The sequence below is a fragment of the Oncorhynchus masou genome, chromosome 23, assembly GCF_036934945.1.
Source record: "Oncorhynchus masou masou isolate Uvic2021 chromosome 23, UVic_Omas_1.1, whole genome shotgun sequence".
NCBI lineage: Eukaryota > Metazoa > Chordata > Actinopteri > Salmoniformes > Salmonidae > Oncorhynchus > Oncorhynchus masou.
In genome coordinates, this window is record NC_088234.1 from 14393602 (window position 1) to 14420827 (window position 27226).

General features: G+C 42.5%; 1 protein-coding gene across 1 annotated transcript; it reads left to right on the forward strand.

Annotated features, from left to right (window-relative positions):
* Positions 1 to 2252: 2252 nt before the first annotated feature.
* On the forward strand, positions 2253 to 20847 carry LOC135511251 (probable serine/threonine-protein kinase clkA). The gene is made up of 4 exons (XM_064932873.1): positions 2253 to 2434; positions 18111 to 19856; positions 20109 to 20179; positions 20410 to 20847. Exons 1-2 carry the CDS (start codon positions 2253 to 2255, stop codon positions 19201 to 19203), a joined length of 1275 nt encoding a protein of 424 aa, XP_064788945.1. The 3' UTR covers positions 19204 to 19856; positions 20109 to 20179; positions 20410 to 20847.
* The last annotated feature ends 6379 nt before the right edge of the window (positions 20848 to 27226 follow it).

A 27226-nucleotide genomic window follows, 5' to 3' on the forward strand; every position in this document is an offset into this window, starting at 1 on the left:
CACAGCACACTGTCTCCATGGTGATGGCAAACAAAACAATTCATTTTCAGGGATGAACTGATGGCACCTGCTCGACATCCTGGCTCATGGCAGACATTGAACAACTCCTTTGTGATGCTATCAAAGACCATGTATTTCGGATTTTGCACACAGATGATTGTGATTCTGAACTCTCAGGTTCATACAGCGAGTCTCACTCTTAGCTCCATCTGTGGTGTATAGGGGCAGGACTCGGTTCTATACTGATGGTTGTGAGTGCAATCTAGCTGGGCCTGGAGCTCTTTAGTGCTGGTCTCGGTGGACCTCTTCTCCACAGCACAGGAACACTCTGGCACCCAGGGGTCAGTTTGGCATGCTGTACTAACCGCTCTTTCCTGTTGGTAGAAAACAATTAAGGCATCTATTAACCTATAGTTATAGTCAAGAATCATTGCATATCATGTATATTGTCCATTTTATATGCAAAATGGCCTCACGGATGACAGATTGTGACTTGAAATAACAGTAGCCTTAGAAATAACATGGATTTGCATCTACCTCCTCTGCCTCCTGCACAGTCTCCTCCAGGATGAAAACCTTTTCAGGGAGGAAGATGTCATCCTGAAAACAAACAAACGTTTTGTTGAGAAAACTGAACCCAAATATATGGTGAATTCACCAATTTGTAAGTCGCTCTGGATAAGAGCGTCTGCTAAATGACTTAAATGTAAATGTAAATGTATATCAGTTGGCGTTAATAAGATACCTGTCTTGTATGCTATTTCAACACACACACACACTTATTTTTCAGAAAACATTAGCTGTGTCAACTTCAGTCAAGCTAAATGAGGTGGAGCAACAACACAAATCTGTCAACAAAATGTATTACAACACTTGACTATCTGAGGTGGAAGCTGTTACAGCTAATAGCAGGTCTACACAGAGAAACTGTGTTGCAATTTTAGTTGCAGTAGAGTTGCTTGCTAACATTAGTTGCTGGGGGAGTGTTGCACAAAACTCTTCAGACGCAATTAGCTAGTTACCTTCATCTACAGTTGCAACAAAGTTGTCCAGTGCCTAACGCTAGCCTAGTCCAACAACAGTCTTGACGCCTGACTGGTTAACCTTACCACAGGCTCCATTGGCTTTTGCGAGACTCAGAAGTCAGTGATGTTGATGGTCGGTCGGTAACTGCTACACCATAACCCTTGAACATGGAGGGGCAAGCAGAGCACTTCAACGTAGTCGTATGACTCCTTTCCATTCGGAAACTCTTGGTTGCAGCATTGAAAGTGCCCATTGAAAGTGTTGGAGTGAATGTCACTTTTAATTTAGTCCTTTTTTTCTTTATTTTTACTCAAGTATGACAATTGGGTACATTTGCCATCACACGGGGCGGCAGGGTAGCCTCGTGGTTAAAGCGTTGGACTTGTAACCGGAAGGTTGCGAGTTCAAACCCCCGAGCTGACAAGGTACAAATCTGTCGTTCTGCCCCTGAACAGGCAGTTAACCCACTGTTCCCAGGCCGCCATTGAAAACAAGAATTTGTTCTTAACTGACTTGCCTGGTAAAATAAAAATAAATAAATAAGGCCGTCATTCACAAGAGATAGGCTAATATTCCCACCCATCACACTATTCTTGACTTCACACATATTTAATCTTGACTTTGCATATACTAAATCATATATTTTGAAATGTTTTTATTTCGAATAGACCATTATCATGTACCTATCTCGAAACAGGGGCAGTGGAAAAACATACATGTCATCTATGCTCTTAAATAACGAATGGAGGATGCTTTTCACGTAGTTCATTTTCATGCCAGCCAGGTAGACTATACTCCTGTTGTAAAGAGAAGCAATGTGCATAGTATTAGGAAAGTTGATAAACAAATATAGCAGGCCTAGCCTATACAAAGCTGATGGGATCCTCCTCTTTGTAATAGAGGCCACTCAATTGCGTAGCCTATAGAAATGTCGCGCGAGATGGGAAGCTCCTGGGCTGCGAGCTGGTCTTTAACCTCCTCCAATAACTGTAAAGGAACGTGTAGATAAGTGCTTCAATCCACCACATAGTCTACCCCCCTACGGGAGTCTTGACGTAGTTAGAGAAGTTTACGAGCAGCCTCTCTCCCGGACAACGGAGAATCAAACACTCTGTGTACCTCCGCCACAAACTCCTCCAGACGGAGGCAAACGGTGGACTGTTGTTTCCACATCGCCGTAGCCAAGGCGAAGGACCCTCCCGAGTGCCCTCCCGGGCATCAGCGTTATGAGGAATGCTATTGTCGAGCGGTCCGAGGGGAATGAAGAAGGCTGCAGCTCGAAGATGAGGGGGTATTGGGAGAGAAAAGCCCGGCAGGTTACAGAATCTCCAGCAAGGCGCTCCGGAGGAGTTAAGCAAGGTTCTCGAGACACCGAGGAAGGCTGGGAAGAGAGCCCGCCGGTGGCGGGGTAACTGAGAGTCTGGGGGATTACTGTTGTGGCTTATTGCCTAGTTGGGAATCCGTGGAATTGCTCCAGCAATGTATTGAATGCCTGGTCATGGCGTTCTGCCAGGGTCTGGAGTCCCTCCATAAGGCTTTGCAGTAACTCCTCGCGTCTTCCAATTGTGGCTCCTTGGGAGGAGACAGTGTTACGGAGCTGGTCCGAGTCTGCTGGGTCAGTTATGGCCAGATTGTACTATCACGACTCTGGCTAAGACCCAGATGCAGACACAGGAGGAGGATAGTACAATGGGTCAGGCAAAAGTTAAGTCAATGCAGGCAAAGAGTATTAATCCAAATCAGAATCAGGCAGGTACAGGACAGTAGGCGGGATCAGGGCCAGGACAGGCAGAAAGGTCAGAACTGGGAAGACTAAGAAAGACAAAAAACTAGAGCATAGGAAACCGCTGGTAGGACTTGACTGGACAAGCCGAGCTGGCAACAGACAAACAGAAAACACAGGTATAAATACACAGGGCATAATGGGGGAGATGTGATCCACCTGGTGGGGGGTGGAGACAAGCACAAAGACAGGTGAAACAGATTAGCGTGTGACAATGCATGTGTATCTGAACATGTCAGCGTGTCTGACGAAGGCCGTAGCGTTTCAGCTGGTTGGGAGGAGGGGCACCTGAAGATAATCCTGACGCAGGTCGAGCTTCGTGAAGACCCTGGAGCCGTGAATTGTGCGGTCAGCTCCTCAGCTGTAGGGAAGGGGTACTTACAACCTTGTTCACAGTGTGGAGATTCACACAGGTCCGGATTCCACCTGACTTTAAGGTTGTAATGACCAAGTTTGAAATCCAGGGGCCAGCGTTGACTGGCTCAATGATGTCTGCTTCCAACTGTGACTGGAGATTGTTTGTGACGTCATTAGGCAGTGCATAGGGGATGCAACCCAAGGGCTGCATGACTGGGGTCACTTCCCAGGTACACTAGGGGCCTGTGAGTAAAGGCTGTGAGGCAGCCCATCAAACTCACTCTTTCCCGGCGAAGTGGTTCTGTAGGAGGCTGAATGCAGTGTTGAATGTAGGAGCCAATCCAAGAGCTCTGAAAATCCTCTGTCACCTCTGTACCGAGGTAGTGCTGTCCTACGCTTGTCGGAGATTGTAGAAAATTCCATAGCTTTGAGATAAGTGTTAAAACTTTCAAGCCAGTTATTCCACGGTGATGAATGGTGCTGGCGGTGGTAAGCTGAATTCAGCCATCATTCATTTGCACGGTTTCACCCTGTACATCACTCTGACGTTTAATGACATGTGCCACTCATTCTGACAACACATTCATGCGTAACGCAGCAGACTGTCGTAAAGCATAACAGGGTAAAGTACAACGTACAGCACATTGTACCATACATAACATGTAGGTCAATCCGTTTGGATGCTACAGACGTTTTCGTGAGAAGACAGATTTCTGGGACGTCTCATGGTCAAATAAACAACGCTCTCGCTCTGCCAGCTTTCACCGCAGATGCGGAAGTGTGACACTGGCGAATGCGGTGGATTGAAGTTCCTTCAATACAATATCTCAAGTTTAAATGTTTTGCCAAGTATCTTGGATTGATACACCGGTGCCTCAATCGACTCTAGGGGGTTAACATAAGCTCCCCTTAAGGAAATAACAGATGATTTCACATGTGGAAAATCACATAATTTCACGTGAGATCATGTGAAACTAGGTAGTTTTGGAACACTCACATGTGATGATATTTCACATGAAGTATCACATGTGGATTTCAGGTAAAACTTTACTTGAAACCCAGCATCGTAACACATTATGACACGGCCATAAGTATGTCATTATATGTCATAACAGCTGACACAACTTGTCATAACATTTCATAATATGGTCATAACACTGTCTGTACCAAATATTTACACATGTTGAGACATAAATTGAGTTACTCCATAAGAGTGTCAAAACCCACATTTAATTCAAATGTTACAATATAGCAAATAAACACTGATAGATGTGCAGACGATGAGTGTGCAAGTAGAGATACTGGGGTGCAAAGGAGCAAAAATAAATAACAGTATGGGGATGAGGTAGTTGGATGGGTTATGTACAGGTGCAGTGATCTGTGAGCTGCTCTGACAGCTGGTGCTTAAAGTTAGTAAGGGAGATAAGAGTCTCCAGCTTCAGTGATTTCTGCAGTTCGTTCCAGTCATTGGCAGCAGAGAACTGGAAGGAAAGGTGGCCAAACGAGGAATTGGCTTTGGGGGTGACCAGTGAAATATACGTTCTGGAGCGCGTGCTACTATGGTGACCAGTGAGCTGAGATAAGGTGGGGCTTTACCTAGCAGAGACTTGTAGATGACCTGGATCCAGTGGGTTTGGCAATGAGTTTGAAGCAAGGGCCAGCCAACGAGAATGTACAGGTCGCAGTGGTCGGTAGTATATGGGGCTTTGGTGACAAAACGGATGGCACTGTGATAGACTGCATCCAATTTGTTGAGTAGAGTGTTGGAGGCTAATTTATAAATTACATTAGCGAAGTCGAGGATTGGTAGGATGGTCAGTTTTACAAGGGTATGTTTGACAGCATGAGTGAAGGATGCTTTGTTGCGAAATAGGAAGCCGATTCGAGATTTAATTTTGGATTGGAGATGTTTAATGTGAGTCTGAAGGAGAGTTTACAGTCTAACCACACACCTAGGTATTTGTAGTTGTCCACATATTCTAAGTCAGAACCGTCCAGAGTAGTGATACTTGACGGGCAGGCAGGTGCGGGCAGGGATCGGTTGAAGAGCAAGCATTTAGTTTTACTTTCATTTAAGAGCAGTTGGAGGCCATGGAAGGTGAGTTTTATGGCATTGAAGCTCGTCTGGAGGTTAGTTAACACAGTGTCCAAAGAAGGACCAGAGGTATACAGAATGGTGTCGTCTGCGTAGAGGTGGATCAGAGAATCACCAGCAGCAAGATCGACATCATTGATGTACCTGTATACAGAGAAGAGAGTTGGCCCGAGAATTGAACCCTGTGGCACCCCCATAGAGACTGCCAGAGGTCCGGACAACAGGCCCTCCGATTTGACACACTGAACTCTATCTGAGAAGTAGTTGGTGAGCCAGGTGAGGCAATCATTTGAGAAACCAAGGCTGCTGAGTCTGCCGATAAGGATGTGGTGATTGACAGAGCCGAAAGCCTTGGCCAGGTTGATGAATATGGCTGCACAGTAATGTCTCTTATTGATGATGGTTATGATATTGTCTAGGACCTTGAGCGTGGCTGAGGTGCACCCATGACCAGCTCTGAAAACAGATTGCATAGTGGAGAAGGTACGGTGTTATTCGAAATGGTCGGTAATCTGTTTGTTACCTTGACTTTCATTGACCTTAGAATGGCAGGGAAGGATAGATATAGGTCTCTAGCAGTTTGGGTCTAGAGTGTCTCCCTACTTCACTACCCTGTCTCCCCCTTTGAAGAGGGGGATGATGGGGGCAGCTTTCCAATCTTTGGGTATCTCAGACAATACAAAAGATAGGTTGAACAGGCTAGTAAATAGGTGTTGGAACAATTTTGGCAGATCATTTTAGAAAGAGAGGGTCCTGTCATGACTTCGGCCGAAGTCGGTCCCTCTCCTTGTTCGGCGGTCGACGTCACTGGTCTTCGAGCCATCGCTGATCCACCTTTCATTTTCCATTTGTTTTGTTTTTGTTTTATAGACCCCTGGTTTCATTCCCCAATTACATGTTCATGTATTTAACCCTCTGTTTCCCCTATGTTTTTGTGCGTGATTGTTTCTATGTTTATCCGTTATGTTATTGCTGGTTTTTGATGGGTGCTATTTTCTCCAGTGCGTAATTGATTACCGTTTATTGTTGGTCAATATTGTATTGTATTGTTACCTTGTGCCTTATTTTGAGTAAAGTACGTTGCTCACTCATTCTGCTCTCCTGCGCCTGACTTCATGCACCAGCTACACCCACCTTCTGACAGGTCCAGATTGTCTAGCCCGGCTGATTTGTCGGGGTCCTTATTTTGCAGCTCTTTCAGAACATCAGCTATATGGATTTGGGTGAAGGTGAAATGGGGAGGCTTGGGTGAGTTGCTGTGGGGGGTGGAGGGCTGTTGATTGGGGTAGGGGTAGCCAGGTGGAAAGCATGGCCAGCCATAGAAAAATGCTTATTGCAATTTTCAATTATAGTGGATTTATCAGTGGTGACAGTGTTTCCTAGTCTCAGTGCAATGGGCAGTTGGGAGGAGGTGCTCTTATTCTCCATGGACTTTACAGTGTCCCATAACTTTTTTGAGTTTGTGCTACATGATGCAAATTTCTGCTTGAAAAAGCTAACCTTTGCTTTCCTAACTGCCTGTATATATTGGTTCCTAACTTCCCTGAAAAGGTGCATATCACGGGGGCTATTCGATGCTAATGCAGAACACCACAGGATGTTTTTGTGCTGGTCAGGGGCAGTCAGGTCTGGAGAGAACCAAGGGCTATATCTGTTCCTGGTTCATTTTTTTAATGGGGCATGCTTATTTAAGATGGTGAGGAAGGCACTTTTAAAGAATAACCAGGCATCCTCTACTGACGGGATGAGGTCAATATCCTTCCAGGATACCCGTGCCAGGTCGATTAGAAAGGCCTGCTCGCTGAAGTGTGAGCAGTGATGAGGGGTGGGCGTTTGACCATAGACCCATTACGGTGTCACGCCCTAACCTTAGAGAGCTTTTTTTTCTCTATTTTGGTTTGGTCCGTGTGTGATTTGGGTGGGCATTCTATGTTTTATTTCCTATGTTTTTGTATTTCTTTGTTTTGGCCGGGTATGGTTCTCAATCAGGGACAGCTGTCTATCATTGTCTCTGATTGAGAACCATACTTAGGCAGTCCTTTTTCCCACCTGTGATTGTGGGTATTTAACTTTGTTTGTAGCACTAAAGCCCTGTAAGCGTCACGGTTGTTGTTCGTTTTGTTTCTTGTTTTGTTGGCATCATTCCAAAATAAAGAGGAAAATGTACGTTGACCACGCTGCACATTGGTCCGCTTCTTTCGACGGCCGTGACATAGGGACGCAGGCAATGAGGCAGTGATCGCTGAGATCTTGGTTGGAAACAGCAGAGGTGTATTTGGAGGGCAAGTTGGTTAGGATGATATCTATGAGGGTGCCCGTGTTTACGGATTTGGGGTTGTACCTGGTGGTTTCATTGATAATTTGTGAGATTGAGGGCATCAAGTTTAGATTGTAGGATGGCCGGGGTGTTAAGCATGTCCCAGTTTAGGTCACCTAGCAGCACGAGCTCTGAAGATAGATGGGGGCAATCAATTCACATATGGTGTCCAGGGCACAGCTGGGGGAAGAGTGTGGTCTATAGCAAGCGGCAACGGTGAGAGACTTGTTTCTGGAAAGGTGGATTTAGCTCAAATTGTTTGGGTACAGCCCTGGATAGTAAGACAGGACTCTGCAGGCTATCTCTGCAGTAGATTGCAACACTTCCCCCTTTGGCAGTTCTATCTTGTCGGAAAATGTTACAGTAAGGAATGGAAATGTCAGGACTTTTAGTGGTCTTCCTATGCCAGGATTCAGACACAGCTAGGACATTAGGGTTGGCAGACTGTGCTAAAGCAGTGAATAAAACAAACTTAGGAGGAGCCTTCTGATGTTAACATGCAAGAAACCAAGGCTTTTATGGTTACAGAAGTCAACAAATGAGAGCACCTGGGGAGTAGGAGTGGAGCTAGGCGCTGCAGGGCCTGGATTAACCTCTATGAGGTAGGGGTAGGATAAGGGTACGGCTAAAGGATATCAGAACTGGTCGTCTAGTACGTTCGGAACAGAGAGTAAAAGGAACAGGTTTAGAATAGATTCAAGGAATAATGTACAGACAAAAGGTATGGTAGGATGTGAGTACATTGGAGGTAAACCTAGGCATTGAGTAATGATGAGAGAGATATTGTCTCTAGCGATGTTTATTAAACAAGGTGATGTCACTGCATATGTGGGGGGTGGAACTAAATGGTTGGTTAAGCATTAAGGCATATTGAGCAGGGCTAGAGGCTCTACAGTGAAATAAGACAATAATCCCTAACCAGGACAGTAATGGACAAGGCATATTGATATTAGGGAAAAGCATGCGTAGCTGGGTGATCATAGGGGTCCAGTGAGTGGTTGGGCTGGCTGGAGACATGACGATTCAGACAGCTAGCAAGCCGGGGCTAGCAAGCTAGCAGAAGGGCCTTAAGAGGGACGTCTCAATGGAGGAAAGTCTGTTTTAGCCTGACGTCGATAGACCAGACGTGATGGTTTAGTAGGGTTCTGAGTAGCAGAGGGGTCCAATTGGCAAAATAGGTATAGTGGCCCATGAAATTGGCTGATGGATCTATTCTGCTAACAGTACTATATGCTCTAAACAGCTAGCGGGCCGCGGCTAGCAGGCTAGCAGATGGGCATTCAGGGTGTCGGCACGATGTAGGGGCCAGTTGAGTACCCCCGCGAGCAGATTACATCGTAGTCCAGTTGTGAAGGATTGGCGGGGTTCCGTGCCCCATACCGGCAGTAGAAGGGGTCCAGTTATTGTAGCCCAGGAGTGGCTGATGGGCCTCTTCAGCTAACCGGGAGAATGGGCCTAGCATGGGCTAGCTCCAGGCTAATAGGTGCTTGCTTTGGGACGGACATTAGCCACTAGCCAGTAGTCACTCGAATAGCATCTAGCTAGCTGCAATGATCCAGGTGAAAAGGTTTGGAGCTTGCGGTAGGAATCCGGGGATATGTAGAGAAAATAGGTCCGGTACGCTCCTGTTTGAGTCGCGTTGTACAAACTGGCGAGAGCTTTCCAAGCTAAAGGTTAGCTGATGACCGCTAGCAGTGGTTAGCTGACTACTAGCTAGTAGCTAGTGAGCTGGATAGCTTCTGTTAGCTTCTGTTGGCTAACTTCTGTTGGGGGATTCCGGTTCCGAGGTAAATAAAAATACTTTAGAAAAAACAGATCACATTGGGTGAGGCGGGTTGCAGGAGAGTATTTTGAAGATGAGGTTTAGAAAAATATATAAAAGATATGCCAAGAAATGTATATAAAAATATATATAAATGGGACATGACAAGACGATGGACAAAGACGTCTGACTGCTACTCCATCTTGGATCGTCTGTTTCTCTAGTTCCTGATTTCTAGTTTTCCCGGGTTTTGACCAATTCTGCCTGCCCTGACCCTAAGCCTGCCTTCCATTCTGTACCTTGTCCTACCACCCTGGATTACTGACCTCTGCCTGCCCCGACCCTGGGCCTGCCTTCCGTTCTGTACCTTGTCACACCACCCTGGATTACTGACCTCTGCTTGCCCTGACCCTGAGCCTGCCTGCCGTTCTGTACCTTTCGGACTGTGCTCTGGTTAATTGACCTCTGCCTGCCCTTGACCTGTCGTTTGCCTTGACACTCCTGCATTCATCCCAGTCATCAGAAACAGAGCCTTGAGGTAGTTGTATGTCTGACTTCAACGTGTGCGCAATTACAGTGAAAATTTAACATGTTCAATTTCAGAAAATATTTTGCAGAATGAAATCTCTTGAGATGTAGTATCTCGTTTTCAAGATTGTCCAAATTAAAAAAATAACTAAACAAACAATACCTAGTAACAATAATAATAGGACAACTAATAATAATAGTTATTAAATAATAATAATACATTCTTTTTTGAAGTACAACCTCAGGAGTAATGTATGTCTGGGAAAGTTAGGTGTTCCTTAATATATACAGATAAATATAATATAAACATAATGTTGACAAGCAGGCTATGGTGTAATGGAATGTTTTGCCTTGAGTGGTAAGTTTTGTGAGTTTTGACACTCTTATGTCATAACCAGCCATTAAATAATGCAATATATATATCGCAACAGGTCAAAATATGTACGTGCATCATGAAATTGTAATGACCATGTTACTGTTTTGATATATTATGACATGGTTATGACCCTGTCATAACGTGTTGTAATTCTGGGTGTCAAGTGAAGTGTTACCGGAAATCCACATGTGAAACTTCATGTGAAATATCATCACATGTAAAGTGTTCCAAAACCGCACTGTTTCACATAATTTCACGTGAAATCATGTGATTTCCAAATGTGAAATCATGTGTTTTTCCCGTAAGGAGAGTTTATGTTAAATTATAAAATGCTATGTGTCAATTACAGTGTTACCAGATTTTCACGTGGTCACATAACCTTTCACATGTGGATTAAAATGTTCACATGATGCCCTGCAAACAAAAATGAGGCGCTGTCCCCGGAAAGTCACGAAATAGCTGCAGTGTTTTCAACTTGACACACTAACATAAATGATTACATTGTGTATGTTTATTTATAGAGTCATTTTTATTCAACATGTCCTCATCTGGGACTTGACGGCATTTTTATCTTCCTGCTATGCCTGTCCAAATGTTTTAATCAGTAACGTAACTTTTGAATTACCCAAACTCAATAATGTAATCTGATTAGCACAAGCTGTCACGACTTCTGCCGCAGTCGGTGCCTCTCCTTGTTCGGCGGTCAATGTCGCCGGTCTTCTAGCCATCGCCGATCTATTTTTCGTTTTCCATTTGTTTTGTCTTGTTTTTCCACACACCTGGTTTTCATTTCCATTATTATGTGTTGTGTATTTAACCCCCTGTTCCCGCCATGTCTTTGTGTGGTATTGCTTGTTGTATAAGTGCTTGTGCATATTTGTTTGACTGGTGCGCGTCAGGTTTTGTATTTCTTATGCCGTTGGTTTTACTATTAAACTGCTCCGGCTATTACCTAGTTCTGCTCTCCTGCGTCTGAGGTCCCTGCCACTGGTTACGCACCACTTACACAAGCATTTCGCAACACCCGCAATAACATTGGCTAAACATGTGTATGTGATCAAAACAATTTCATTTGATTTGATTACTTTCCCCTTAAGAGGTGCAGGTTAGTAGCTGCCATAGCCACAAAGTCATAAAATCTGGCACAGCCACACAGTCATTAAACCTAACTTTAACCATACTCTTAACCACACTGCTATCCCTAATGCCTAACCAGAAAATTACATTAAGACCAAAATGCACATTTTTGTGAAATACATTTTTTTTACAATACAGCCAATTTTGACTTTTGCAGCCAATGTAGTGATAATAGATCAGTTCTGCATTCAGGACAAGACTCATCCCAATAAATGTCAACCTGCTTAACAGGCATTAGAATAATACAAAAATTAATACTACCAATTGAATGACATCTATTGCAGGATAAATCAATGTTAGAGTTTACATAGCTGGCCATAAATAGATGATGCATTTTATTTGATGGGTTGGTTATGTACATCTTCTAACCCATTGCTTTCTACTACAGATACAGGTGATAATACGATTAGGTTATATCTTTACATAAAAAGTCTGTCAATTTTCTAGTCATCATACCATCAAGAAACCATCATACCGTCAAGAAACCTTTATCTATTTGTTTTGAAATTTTAGGACCCCTTTAGGTATAAAAATATACAGTGCATTTGGAAAGTATTCAGACCCCATTACTTTTTCCACATTTTGTTACATTAGCCTTACTCTAAAATGTATTTTTTTTTAATCCTCATCAATCCACACACAATACACCCAAAAATGTTTGCAAATGTATAAAAAATGTTTTTTTTAAAGGAAAAACACATTTACGAAATTATTCAGACCCTTTAATCAGTACTTTGTTGAAGCACCTTTGGCAGCGATTACAGGACGCTACAAGCTTGGCACATTTATATTTGGGGAGTTTCTCCCATTCCTCTCTGCAGATCCTCTCAAGCTCTGTCAAGTTGGAGGGGGAGAGTTGCTGCACAGCTATTTTCAGGTCTTTCCAGAGATGTTCAATCGTGTTCAATCCGGGATCTGGATGGGCCACTCATGGACATTCATAGACTCCTGCATTGTCATGGCTGTGTGGGTCGTTGTCCTGTTGGAAGGGTCGTTGTCCTGTTGGAAGGTAAACCTTTGCTCCAGTCGGAGGTCCTGAACGCTCTGGAGGGACTTTAATGGAAGCCTCTCCAACATAATTCCCTATGGCAGCTGTCTAGGCTCTTTGATTTGTTCAATCTTTACTCAAAGCGACATGCCGCTTTGAGTAAAACCAGTGTGCCTATGTATGAAGATGACTCAACACTATACACGTCAGCTACTACAGAAACTGAAGTGACTGCAACACTTAACAAAGAGCTGCAGGTAGTTTCAGAATAGGTGGCAAGGAATATGTTTCAAAAACTAAAAGCATTGTATCTGGGACAAATCATTCACTTAACCCTAAATCTCAACTACATCTGGTAATAAATAATGTGGAAATTGAGCAGGTTGAGGTGACGAAACTGCTTGGAGACACCCTGGATTGTAAACTGTCATGGTCCAAACATATTGATACAACAGTAGCTAAAATGGGAAGAAGTCTGTCCATAATAAAGCTCTGCTCTAACTTCTTAACCGCGCTATTAACAAGGCAGGTTCTACAGGCTCTAGTTTTGTCACACCCGGACTACTGTTTAGTTTGGTCAGGTGCCACAAAAAGGGAGTAAGGACAATTGCAATTCGCTCAGAACAAGGCAGCATGGCTGGCCTTTGGATGTACACAGAGAACAAACATGAATAATATGCATGTCAATCTCTCCTGGCTCAAAGTACTTGTGAGAGATATTGACATGTTGAAAGCACCAAACGGTCTGTTTAAATGACTAGCACACAGTTCAGACACCCATGCATACTTCACAAGAGATGCCACCAGAGGTCTCTTCACAGTCTCCAAGTCCAGACTACATGGAACTCTATTCCACATTAGGTAACTGATGCAAGCAATAGAATCAGATAAAAATACATCTTATGTAACAGTGGGGACTGTGAACCAACACAAACATAGGCACAGACACATACATAAACACACATGATAACATACACACTATACACACACGTACAAATGGATTTTGTGTTGTTAAATAGATGGTAGTGGTGTTTTGGCCTGAGGGCACACTCTTAGTGTGTTCTGAATTTTGTAATGAATGTATTGTAATGTCTTAAAATTGTATAACTGCCTTAATTTTGTCGGATCCCAGGAAGAGTAGCTGCTGCCTTGGCTAATAGGGGTCCATAATAAATACAAATACTTTACGCTGTTCATCTTTCCCTCGATCCTGACTAATCTCCCATTCCCTGCCATTAAAAACATCCCCACATCATGAGGTTGCCACCACCATGCTTCACCGTAGGGATGGTATTGGCCAGGTGATGAGCGGTGCCTCGTTTCCTCCAGACGTGACGCTTGGCATTCAGTCCAAAGAGTTCAATCTTTATTTCATCAGCCCAGAGAATCTTGTTTCTCATGGTCTGAGAGTCCTTTAGGTGTCTTTTGGCAAACTCCAAGAGGGCTGCATTGTGCCTTTTACTGAGGAGTGGCTTCCATCTGGCCACTCTACCATAAAGGCCTGATTGGTGGAATGCTGCAAAGATGGTTACTGCAGAGACAATTCCTTCGACCTCATGGCTTGGTATAAATGTTGTTTTTCAATAATCTTCGGGAATACCAAGTACTCCATCAATGACATTCTATAAAGAAGTACTCTCTCTCATTGCTAACTACCAGGAAGTTTGAAAAGACAGGTTGAGTGGGCTGGGATCTTGTATTCATGAACTCGCCTTGACTGACAGCTGTTTGAAATGCCTATGTCAAGAAACTTGGATGCATTGAACAGTGTTGCAGTAAAAACATCTCAAGCAACATTGCATCAATGATGTACAAAAGAATATAGTTCTCCCATTTGGCATGTCTCATGTGATGCGGTTCACAGCAGCACTGAATGATGTGTTGGCATGACAACTGCGTCAGAGTTTTGAGTGACCTTTCCCCTCTTTTGTTCCATGCTTGCTGAAGATCTAGCTAGCCAGTAACTAGCTAACAGCAGATACAAATGAAAGCGGAAACATAAGTATCTTTGCCATAGATGAATAGGGTAAACTCTTAATTATATTTGTTACATTTTGGCTAGAGTAGCTATATAAATCACACCCCTCTGCAAACATACTGTACCTTCTCCGATGTTGGTTACAAGATGGTACTTATCTAAATTAGGTAAGAGAATATCATGTTCCCATTGGTGTAATAAAATGGGAGAGCTAGGCTGATGTCACCGTATCCCTTAAAAATCCCACCTCCTGATACCAAGTGAATGGCATGGGGAGGAAGCCAGTAAATTTAAGATAAAACTTTATCAATGTAGAAGCAACAGTCCTTTTTCATACTTTGGCCATCATACGTTGATCTGGTTATATCCAAATATCATCCCATTTCATTAAAAACATTTTGACTGTTCTTGACTGTTAACAGCTCTGATGCTCTAGATCCTGACGTCATAAAGGAGTGTTTGGCCTCAGCTGGGACCAGGTTTTAGCTGCTGTGCAACGCTGACGTCCTTCTTCCCAGAGATGGTCTGCCTGTACAATCACCACCTGGACTGGACACAACTCAACAAAACCTATATTTTAGATCAGGGAGAGGCCATGGACATCACAAGCCCTCCACCAATGTTCTTCTAGCTGTCTGCCTGCCCCCTTGGACAATCTGCACGGCCTCTATGCACATTCACATGCCTCTCTCTTAACACTCACGCACTCAACCACCATACACTGCTGCTACGTTTTACATGAATCCAGCTGCTCAGCCACTTTACCCTGATTGTATGCATATAACTTCTTCTATCACCACCGCCGTTGTTGATATTGTTTTTCTACTTAGTGTATATTCTTTTGTTCTTTCTCTACTGGCATTGCGACTTTTCCCCTTCTATTTCTTGATATTGATACTTTTCTGTTCACAAGTTTTCTATTTTTGATATTGATACTGTGCTGTTGAGGAACTGGCAAGGAAGCATTTCACTGAACCGTTTACACCTTCTTTATCCTGTGTACATGACAAATAAATGTTGGTTTGATTTGATATAAGCAAAAGACTAGATGAAGTGTATTTTCACCTGGAGTTTTTCCTTATTGTAGACTACTACTTTCAACACTTGTTTACTACACCACCTTACTCATTCTGTTTTTAGTACATGTCCTCACATGTGAGTCCTTAAATACATGGGTGGGGCTAAGGCATAAGATCGTGTGATCAATGCTGAATGGCCATACTCATAGAAGAGCTCTTGAGCAAGTGTGAACACTTTCAAGGGTATTTTCTCCTATTATTTCGTTAAGTGGGATAACACGTTTATCAACTTTAAAAGCAACATAACTTTCCTGTTTCCTCCAACTACAGTGTATTATATACCATTTTGAATCTATGAGTCTGTACTTTTAAAAATATATTCAGTTGTTGCTTACTGGTCTGATAGTGTTGTAATGTAGTTTATTCTTCATGTTGAACTGTGTAGTTACTGTAACTGCCAGAGACGGAGTGTACATTCCAAATGGCACCCTATTTCCTAGTCAAAGTAGTGCACTTTATAGCGAACAGGGTGCCATTTGGGATGCCAGCTGACAGAGAACAAATTATAGAACAGAAGCTTATGCAGATCAGTTGAGTAGCTCACAGAAGCCTGAACACTGAGGAAGACAACAGCAACCATTTTGGTAAGACATTTTCTATTATTCTATAAAATATTATACATTAAAAGTACCTGCACTTATCAGAATGTAAATGTGTAGAACAGTGAACATTGTCACTTACAGGTAGGCCTACTGTATTGATAGAAAAATCTCACTTAAAAAAACATAATGAGATTTTTAACTGCTTACTGTTTAGGCTACCTTCAGTATTTCAATTTGTATTTTTGATAGTATTTAAATGTATAATTTAAATTAATAATAGTTTAAAATGTATTTAGAATTTGATTCATGTTTTTTCTCCCATGTATTAGAGGGAATACCAATACAACTATGGAACTTGGAGTGTTTCTCATCATAATTTTTTCAGGTTAGTATCTGGTCCTATGCAGCAAATTTGAAATTACATTTTTTTTTTACATTAGATAAAAGTAGAGACTCAGAGCTATTATTGTTATATCATGCACTGCACAGTTGATGAGCAATGGGAAATTAATTATGCTTTGAAAGTTGATGAACTTGTACCCCATCTTTGAGAAAATGGTCTGTGAATATTTTGGTACAGTACACCTACTGGAGAGCTCTTTGTCTACACCCATTCAGCATTGTTCACACACTCTTAAGCCTTTGCCCCACATATCTCTATCTCTTTAACGATTCTCAGTGTAGTAAACTACCAAAGATTTCAAGACTAAACATGGTGAAAGTAGTAGCAAAAATACACTTTATCTGGTCCTTGGCCTATATCCTACTCTGATTTTGGTGCCGGTTATGTTGTTCTTCAGATTACAATTTCTGGTAAACAGGCAGAAGGTAGCCTAGTGGTCTGAGCATTGGGCCAGTAACCGAAAGGTTGCTAGATCGAATCCCTGAGCTGTCAAGGTAAAACTCTTATCGTTCTGCCCCTGAACAAGGCAGAAAACCCACTGTTCCTAGGCTGTCATTGTAAATAAGAATTTGTTCTTAACTGACTTGCCTAGTTAACTAATAAATTATTAGTTGATTTGTCACATGCAGAGGATATAAAAGGTGTAAAAGGTACAGTGAAATGGTCATTTGCATAGTGGTTTCTTTTGTTTGGACATGGAGCTAGCTAGCTAACCATAATCCCAACTAAACGCTGCATTCAAAACAATTAGGATTTGGAAAAAACTATTTGAACGGTTATCCAACTCTGGAACTCGGGCCTCTTTCTAGGGCTCTGACTTTCCGAACTGAAATTCACTGATGTCATGATTTGAACTCTTGTTTTTTCCCACTTGTTTCGAACGCGGCAATACTACCATGCATGAACCTGCAAGTAGCTAAAGCTAACCAAATAGGTTCAATTTTAGCTAGCCAACATTAGGCTATAACTAGCAATTCAAATGGCTTTCTGAGATACAAATAATATTACACAGAACATTCACAAAACGTTAGCTAGAGAGCCAGCCAGCTAACATTAGCTAGCTAGCTAACAGTATGCTTTAACTTGCTGCATACTGAGCAGCTCGTGTAATAGATAAGACCATGCTACATGGCAGACATATCCAAACTAATTTCTCGGCATGTCTAGCCCTTCCATTATCTCAGCCAATCATTGAAAGCAGGAATGTTCCTATATTTTCTGTGTCAAAAACTACTATGCTCGTAATTTAACAATTTTATTTGTATTTACAGATGGCATACACATGTATTATTAAGGCACAGGAAAGTTCACATGTTCCAGAAGACATTTTCTGCTAAATGTTTTTGTGGGTTTTTTTGCAGGATGATGATGTGTGGTGACATTGAGGGAAACAAATTGTCAGATGTTTTAGAAATGCCTGAGTCAATTTCTGGTGCCTGGGATTAAAGTATTGTTACGCTACCTAATAATTATTATCTTTTTCCAAGTAATAGGCAGACTCTGCTCTGTAACAAGCACAACTACAGATCCTAATATGACAACCGCAACAGAGGCACCTGCTCCAACAACCACAGCTGTCGGTGCATCTCCTGCTACAACAACCACAGCTGTAGGTGCATCTCCTGCTCCAACAACCACAGCTGTAGGTGCATCTCCTGCTCCAACAACCACAGCTGTAGGTGCATCTCTTGCTCCAACAACCACAGACGCAGCTCCTACAACAACAACAACAACTGAAGCTCCTACTACAACAACCACAGATCCATTTACTACAACAGCTCCTACTACGATAACCACAGCTGCAGCTCCTACTACAACAACCACAGCTGCAGCTCCTACTACGACAACAACAGATCCATTTACTACAACAACGTCTCCTACTACGTCAACCACAACTGCAGCCCCTACTACAACAACCACAACTACAGCTCCTACTACGACAACCACAACTACAGCTCCTACTACGACAACCACAACTGCAGCTCCTACTACAACAACCACAACTACAGCTCCTACTACAACAACCACAACTACAGCTCCTACTACAACAACCACAAATGCAGCTCCTACTACAACAACCACAACTACAGCTCATACAACCACAACTGCAGCTCCTACTACAACAACCACATCTACATTTCCTACTACAACAACCACAACTACAGCTCATACAACCACAACTGCAGCTCCTACTACAACAACCACAACTGCAGCTCCTACTACGACAACCACAACTGCAGCTCCTACTACGACAACCACAACTACAGCTCCTACTACGACAACCACAACTACAGTTCCTACTACAACAATCACAGCTCCTACTACAACAACCACAACTACAGCTCCTACTACAACAACCACAACTACAGCTCCTACTACAACAACCACAAATGCAGCTCCTACTACAACAACCACAACTACAGCTCATACAACCACAACTGCAGCTCCTACTACAACAACCACATCTACATTTCCTACTACAACAACCACAACTACAGCTCATACAACCACAACTGCAGCTCCTACTACAACAACCACAACTGCAGCTCCTACTACGACAACCACAACTGCAGCTCCTACTACGACAACCACAACTACAGCTCCTACTACGACAACCACAACTACAGTTCCTACTACAACAATCACAGCTCCTACTACAACAACCACAACTGCAGCTCCTACTACAACAACCACAACTACAGCTCCTACTACCACAATCACAACTACAGCTACTACTACAACAACCATAACTACAGCTCCTACTGCAACAACCACAACTGTAGCTCTAATCACAACAACTGCAGCTCCTACTATGACAACCACTGCTCCTAATAAAACAACCACATCTCCTAATAAAACAACCACATCTCCTACTACAACAACTGCAGCTCCTAATACAACAACTGCAGCTCGTAATACAACACCTACATCTCCTACTACAACACCTACATCTCCTACTACAACACCTACAGCTCCTACTACAACATCTACAGCTCCTACTACAACACCTACAGCCCATACTACAACACCTACAGCTCCTACTACAACACCTACAGCTCCTACTACAACACCTACAGCCCCTACTACAACACCTACAGCTCCTACTACAACACCTACAGCTCCTACTACAACACCTACAGCTCCTACTACAACACCTACAGCTCCTACTACAACAACTACAGCTCCTAATACAACAACCGCTTTTCTTACTACAACAATTACAGCTCCTAATACAACAACTACAGCTCCTAATACAACAACTGCAGCTCCTAATACAACAACTGCAGCTCTTAATACAACAATTGCAGCTCCTAATATAACTGCAGCTCCTACTACAACAACTGCAACTCCTAATACAACAACTGCAACTCTTACTACAATAACTACAGCTCCTAATACAACAACCACTACTGATCTACCAGACACTACACAAATGAGCACTATAACTCCACCTGCAGGACAGTACACCATGCATAGTAGGTCTGGTAAGTGTGATTTACTTTACTTAATATCTAATGAAATTGGTAATAGTGGTCAACCCTGTCAAGTCTCCTTTTTTTCTTATAGTACGGTACGTGTCTGTCTGTCTGTCTGTCTGTCTGTCTGTCTGTCTGTCTGTCTGTCTGTCTGTCTGTCTGTCTGTCTGTCTGCCTGTCTGCCTGTCTGCCTGTCTGCCTGTCTGCCTGTCTGTTTTGCTTAATGCTTGTTCGTATTACTGACTCATTGTGTCTCTACAGGATATAAGTTGGTACTGAGGGTGAAATTTACCATGACAACAGACCTTACCGAATCTGAAATCTTGAAGCAGGTGAGAGTCACTTTCAAACGTATCATATAATAATGAATTATTATTAATCTCCAAAAATGATCATAGAATGAGGAATAACCTCACTCAAAGGGATTTCAGTGTAAGGTTGCTTTAACAAATAATGATACTGAGTAAAGATGTGAAATGAATAAGTGGAAAGGAGTTTGAAGAGGATAGGAATGTAGTGTTCACACATTTACTAAATGATGTAACCCCTTTGTTTATTCCAGCTTCAGTGGGAACTGATCAGACGAGGGATGCCAGAGACCTTTACACTGCATATGAGAATCATTTCAGGACAGAATACAAAGAGAGTTACAAAACTTAATGACGATGGCCTGTTGGGGGAGGTTTATGAACCCCATGTCATATCACTTAATCCGGCATAGCAAAGACAATAGATTACCCTCAAGATTACACTCTTACCCCATGTCCTGCCGTAACTGGACCTAATGTATTAGGCAACTAAATATCTATAGTACCTTCAGAAAGTTCACACCTCTTGACTTGTCTCACATTTTATGTTACAAAGTGTCATTAAAAATTATTGAATTGTATTGTTTTGTAAACGATCTACACAAAATACTCTTTAATGTGGAGAGAAAAAAAAGTGGAAGTGGACATTTTTTTGTAACATTTGTAAATTAAATATGAAGTATTAATCAACAGTCAGTTGCTATGTTCTCATCGTGAAAGTCATTTAACTCAGAAACTTCAATGACCCAAACACTTGTAACTGAACTCAAGGACACTGATATTTGTTTTGTTGGTATTATATACTAGGCTAAATAATTTGGAAAATGAGAGAGTTAACAGACTAAGGCAGGGTATAGGCTAATGGAAAACAACACGGTCATGGAGGTGAGAATCACCACAGGTCAACATCATACATGAACTTCTGTACTTGAACTCAACAAACACAACAGTACACACATTCACCAGACTGTTGAGGATGAGACGGTCTTATCAACTGAGAGGGAAAATATAACAGAATCCACCAATACTGCACCAAAATTATAGGTTCATCCAAGGCCACAATGTGGGGGGGGGACATTATACATTTTATTTTGAATCATTATTATTTTTTCAATAATTTTTATCCAGTTGGATAAACACTCCAAACAGCCTACCCGACGGCTCGGAGGAGTCTGCATGGTCCTAAAGCAATCGTTTTGAATAACATTCCAATGATAAAACTGGTGGGGACAAAAATGCAATTTCAGAATTTGGGGGGGCATGTCCATCCCGAGTGAAAGTTGCGTCCCTGGTTTCATCCACTAGGATTCGCCATTCCCTAGGCTATCAGTTCACATCCAAATGTGGACAATGCAGCAACAGTATTAATCAGGATATGTAATTAAGACTAACAGAAATACAATAATCAGTTTCTGACACGGCATCACGCAAAAGGGAAATTCAATGCAACAATTTATTTATGTGTGAGTGTCGTCTGGTTTAGTTGAGGGTCCGTTATGACGCATTGGTACAAAGGGAAAAGGGTCGGTCAGGAGTCCTGGTGTTGGAGCTTTTGGTCAAAGGCCTTCGTCAGAACTCAAGCATAGGGTGTCTTTCTAAGTTTGTTAGGGTACTCTGTTTTAAAATGATGTTGATGTGGGTCCCCTTTAGGGAGCGATGAAGACTCAGTGGTTTGTTGTGAGTAAACAGACATGTGGGTTCAGCGGAGTTCCTCTTTGGTGATTGTTCTGTCTGAGTTGAATAAAGCTCCCTCGATCTGTGTTTTGGTTTCTAATGAGATGGATCATCAAACCTTCCAGGTACCGTCACTAACGGGACTGCAAATCTTGGCCCGGAGAGTGGGATCTCATGAACATACACGACATGATCAAAAGTATGTGGACACCTGCTCGTCAAACATCTCATTCCAAAATCATGGACATTAATATGGAGTTGGTCCCCGTTTTGCTGCTTTAACAGCCTCCACTCTAATGGAAAAGCTTTCCACTACATGTTGGAACATTTCTGCGGGGACATGTTTCCATTAAGCTAAAAGAGCACTGATGTTGAGCGATTAGGCCTGGCTCGCAGAAGGCATTCCAATTCATCCAAAACGTTTTCGATGGGGTTGAGGTCAGGGCTGTGTGCAGGCCAGTCAGGTTTATCCACACCGATCTCAACAAACCATTTCTGTATGGACCTCGCTTTGTACACGGGGGCATTGTAATGCTAAAACAGGAAAGGGCTTTCCCCAAGCTGTTGCCACAAATTTGGAAGCACAGCATTGTCTAGAATGTCATTGTATGCTGTAGCATTAAGATTTCTCTTCACTGGAACCAAGGGGCCTAGCCCGAACCATAAAAACAGCCCCAGACCATTATTTCTCCCTCTCCAAACTTTACAGTTGAAACTATGCATGTGGGAAGGTAGCGTTCTCCTGGCATCCGGCAGACCCAGACTTGCCATCAGACTGTCAGATGGTGAAGCGTGATTCATCACTCCAGAAAATGTTTCCACTGCTTCAGCGTTCAATGGCGGCGAGCTTTACACCACTCAAGCCGGTGTTTGGCATTGCGAATGGTGATCTTAGGCTTGTTTGCAGCTGCTCAGCCATGGAAACCCAATTCATGAAGCTCCCGACAAACAGTTATTCTGCTGACGTTGCTTCCAGAGGCAAGTTGGAACTCGGTAGTGAGTTTTGCAACCAAGGACAGACAATTTTTCGTTTGGCCTACCACTTTGCGGCTGATACGTTTTTGCTCCTAGATGTTTCCACTTCACAATAACAGCACTTACAGTTGACCAGGGCAGGGACGAAAAATGACGAATTGACTTGTTGGATTGTTGGCATCCTATGACGGTGCCACATTGAAAGTCACTGAGCTCTTCAGTGAGGCCATTCTATTACCAATATTTGATTATGGAGATTGCATGGATGTGTGCCATATTTTACACACCTGTATTTTACACACTGTGTTGCTGAAATAGCCGAATCCACTCTGCGTTCGACGTCACCGGGCTTCTAGCCATCATTGATCCATTTTTCATTTTCCATTGGTTTTGTCTTGTCTTCCCACACACCTCTTTTCAATCCCATTCATTACCTGTTGTGTATTTAACCATCTGTTTCCCCTCATGTCTTTGTCAGAAATTGTTTTATTGTCAGTGTTGTTTATTTGTTGTGTTGGTGCGTGATCGGGGTCCTCGTACCCATGTTTGTTCATGTCTGTACTTTTAGTGTTATGGAGCATGTTCCGTGGACATTTAAAAGACTCCATTTACACTCCATTTTGATCAGTTCTGCTAATAGATGAGCAACTAGAATAATGACGATGAACGCAACAGAGATTCAGTGAAAACAAAAATCTGACATTGATTGATTTATCAAGACAAGTCCCCCCCATGCTGTTTCAAGTCCCCCCCATGCTGTCTCAAGTCCCCTCCATGCTGTCTCAAGTCCCCCCCATGCTGTCTCAAGTCCCCCCCATGCTGGTCTCAAGTCCCCCCCATGCTGGTCTCAAGTCCCCCCCCATGCTGGTCTCAAGCCCCCCCCCATGCTGGTCTCAAGTCCCCCCATGCTGTCTCAAGTCCCCCCATATGCTGGTCTCAAGTCCCCCCATGCTGGTCTCAAGTCCCACCCATGCTGTCTCAAGTCCCCCCCATGCTTGTCTCAAAACAGCACAATGGCGCAGGCCCAATCAAAACCGTGCTGAAATTGGCATCTAACATTAGTTGAGCACACACTGCAAAATTAGCTTTGAGTTTATTTTAATGGTTGAATTACTTTTGGAGTTTCACATAACCACGGCTCTGTGAAACAAAGCACCACACTAAGTTAAGAGGCCTACAAAAAGTTTTTACACAATGGAAGCAGTGCAAAAAATTAAGTGCTGACCCAAAATCATTCTGGACTAAAGCCCCGAAAGCCCGGTCCTGGTGACGTCCCAGCTCTCAGCCAAAGCACCATAGAGTGCTTACAAGGTAAGGAAACTAATGTCTAAATCCATTAATTCGCTGAACTGTACTATTATGTTAGAGTTACTACCTTTAAAGGCCAGTAAAGCAGTGGCTTGTATTCATGGATGCCAAGGGAAGCCAGTCCCCCCCCCCCAAAATGAATCCCATCCTTCAGCTACCCTCAACCCCTCCCACCTATTTTTTTTTAACCTTTATTTAACAAGGCAAGTCAGTTAAGAACAAGTTCTTATTTACAATGACGGCCTAGGAACCGCAGGTTAACTTACTTGTTCAGGGGCAGAATGACAGATTTTTACCTTGTCAGCTCGGGGATTCAATCTTGCAACCTTTCAGTTACTAGTCCAACGCTTTAACCACTAGGCTACCTGCAACCCCTCTAGCTCTGAAGACCATCCAGTTTGATTTCTATTTAACATGCAATGCATTTGGAAAATATTCAGACCCACTTTTTCTTACAGTGCCTTGCGAAAGTATTCGGCCCCCTTGAACTTTGCGACCTTTTGCCACATTTCAGGCTTCAAACATAAAGATATAAAACTGTATTTTTTTGTGAAGAATCAACAACAAGTGGGACACAATCATGAAGTGGAACGACATTTATTGGATATTTCAAACTTTTTTAACAAATCAAAAACGGAAAAATTGGGCGTGCAAAATGATTCAGCCCCTTTACTTTCAGTGCAGCAAACTCTCTCCAGAAGTTCAGTGAGGATCTCTGAATGATCCAATGTTGACCTAAATGACTAATGATGATAAATACAATGCACCTGCACTGTGATAGTCTCAGAGGTCCGTTAAAAGCGCAGAGAGCATCATGAAGAACAAGGAACACACCAGGCAGGTCCGAGATGCTGTTGTGAAGAAGTTTAAAGCCGGATTTGGATACAAAAAGATTTCCCAAGCTTTAAACATCCCAAGGAGCACTGTGCAAGCGATAATATTGAAATGGAAGGAGTATCAGACCACTGCAAATCTACCAAGACCTGGCCGTCCCTCTAAACTTTCAGCTCATACAAGGAGAAGACTGATCAGAGATGCAGCCAAGAGGCCCATGATCACTCTGGATGAACTGCAGAGATCTACAGCTGAGGTGGGAGACTCTGTCCATAGGACAACAATCAGTCGTATATTGCACAAAACTGGCCTTTATGGAAGAGTGGCAAGAAGAAAGCCATTTCTTAAAGATATCCATAAAAAGTGTCATTTAAAGTTTGCCACAAGCCACCTGGGAGACACACCAAACATGTGGAAGAAGGTGCTCTGGTCAGATGAAACCAACATTGAACTTTTTGGCAACAATGCGAAACGTTATGTTTGGCGTAAAAGCAACACAGCTCATCACCCTGACCACACCATCCCCACTGTCAAACATGGTGGTGGCAGCATCATGGTTTGGGCCTGCTTTTCTTCAGCAGGGACAGGGAAGATGGTTAAAATTGATGGGAAGATGGATGGAGCCAAATACAGGACCATTCTGGAAGACAATCTGATGGAGTCTGCAAAAGACCTGAGACTGGGACGGAGATTTGTCTTCCAACAAGACAATGATCCAAAACATAAAGCAAAATCTACAATGGAACGGTTAAAAAATAAACATATCCAGGTGTTAGAATGGCCAAGTCAAAGTCCAGACCTGAATCCAATCGAGAATCTATGGAAAGAACTGAAAACTGCTGTTCACAAATGCTCTCCATCCAACCTCACTGAGCTCGAGCTGTTTTGCAAGGAGGAATGGGGAAAAATTTCAGTCTCTCGATGTGCAAATCTTATAGAGACATACCCCAAGCGACTTACAGCTGTAATCGCAGCAAAAGGTGGCGCTACAAAGTATTAACTTCAGGGGGCTGAATAATTTTGCACGCCCAATTTTTCAGTTTTTGATTTGTTAAAAAAGTTTGAAATATCCAATAAATGTCGTTCCACTTCATGATTGTGTCCCACTTGTTGATGATTCTTCACACAAAAAATACAGTTTTATATCTTTATGTTTGAAGCCTGAAATGTGGCAAAAGGTCGCAAAGTTCAAGGGGGCCGAATACTTTCGCAAGGCACTGTATGTCACAGCCTTATTCTAAATGTATTATCCCTCATCAATCTACACCCAATGCCCCATAATGACAAAGCAAAAACAGGTTTTAGACATTTTAGCAGTAAGGTAAAAATGTACAAAATAAAAATAAAATGTACATTGTTTTTGTAAACTTCAAGAGCTCTTGAAATTCAAAATTAAATAGTAACAGACCTTCTTAAAACAATTCCATAGAGCTTAGTAGGACAACACCCCTACCCCCCCCCCCCTCCATTTTTTTGGTGAGAAATTACACTGGACACAAAAAAACATGTATAAATTCATTATAGAGTATAAATAGAGCACATTTTATCAAATCAAATTGCATTGGTCACATACACATGGTTAGCAGATGTTAATGCGTGTGTAGCAAAATGCTTGTGCTTCTAGTTCCGGCAGTGCAGTATTATCTAACAAGCAATCTAACAATTTCACAACAACTACCTTACACACACAAATGTAAAGGGATGAATAAGAGTATGTACATATAAATAAAAGGATGAGCGATGGCCGTGCAGCATAAGCAAGATGCAGTAAATGGTATAGAATACAGTAATACATATGAGATGAGTAATGTAGGATATGTAAACATTATTGAAGTGGCGTTATTTGTGTGACGAGTGATACATTTATTAAGTCCATTTATTAAAGTGGCCAGCGATTTGAGTCTATGCTGGCAGTAGCCTCTATGTTAGTGATGACGAGACTGCCCACAGGGAGGAAGTGAGGGCCATCGGAGTGTGGTGTCAGGAAAATAACCTCTCACTCAAATAACAGTTCAACCATTGAAATGTTCTGGGGGCCATTTTGAGACCAGGTACTGCTGGAATGTCTACCAATGGCATGTCCATCTTTTTGTAAGAAATTACACTGGTCACTCAAAACATTTATAAAATATTTATAAAGTATAAATACCCCAAACTTTCAATGAGGTCACGCAAAAACACTTATCTAATGATTAGTAAATGGTTTATAAGGACCAATTATAAACGTTGTATGAATCCTTATTAAATCCTTTAAATGTTGTTAATACATGTGTGAATAAC

Bases quoted from the DNA above. Each gene is read 5' to 3' on its own strand.
- LOC135511251 (XM_064932873.1), top strand. From the start codon at position 2,253: ATGAGGAATGCTATTGTCGAGCGGTCCGAGGGGAATGAAGAAGGCTGC. The intron at 2,435-18,110 runs GTAACTGAGAGT...CAACAACTGAAG, and splicing joins GAGAGCCCGCCGGTGGCGGG to CTCCTACTACAACAACCACA.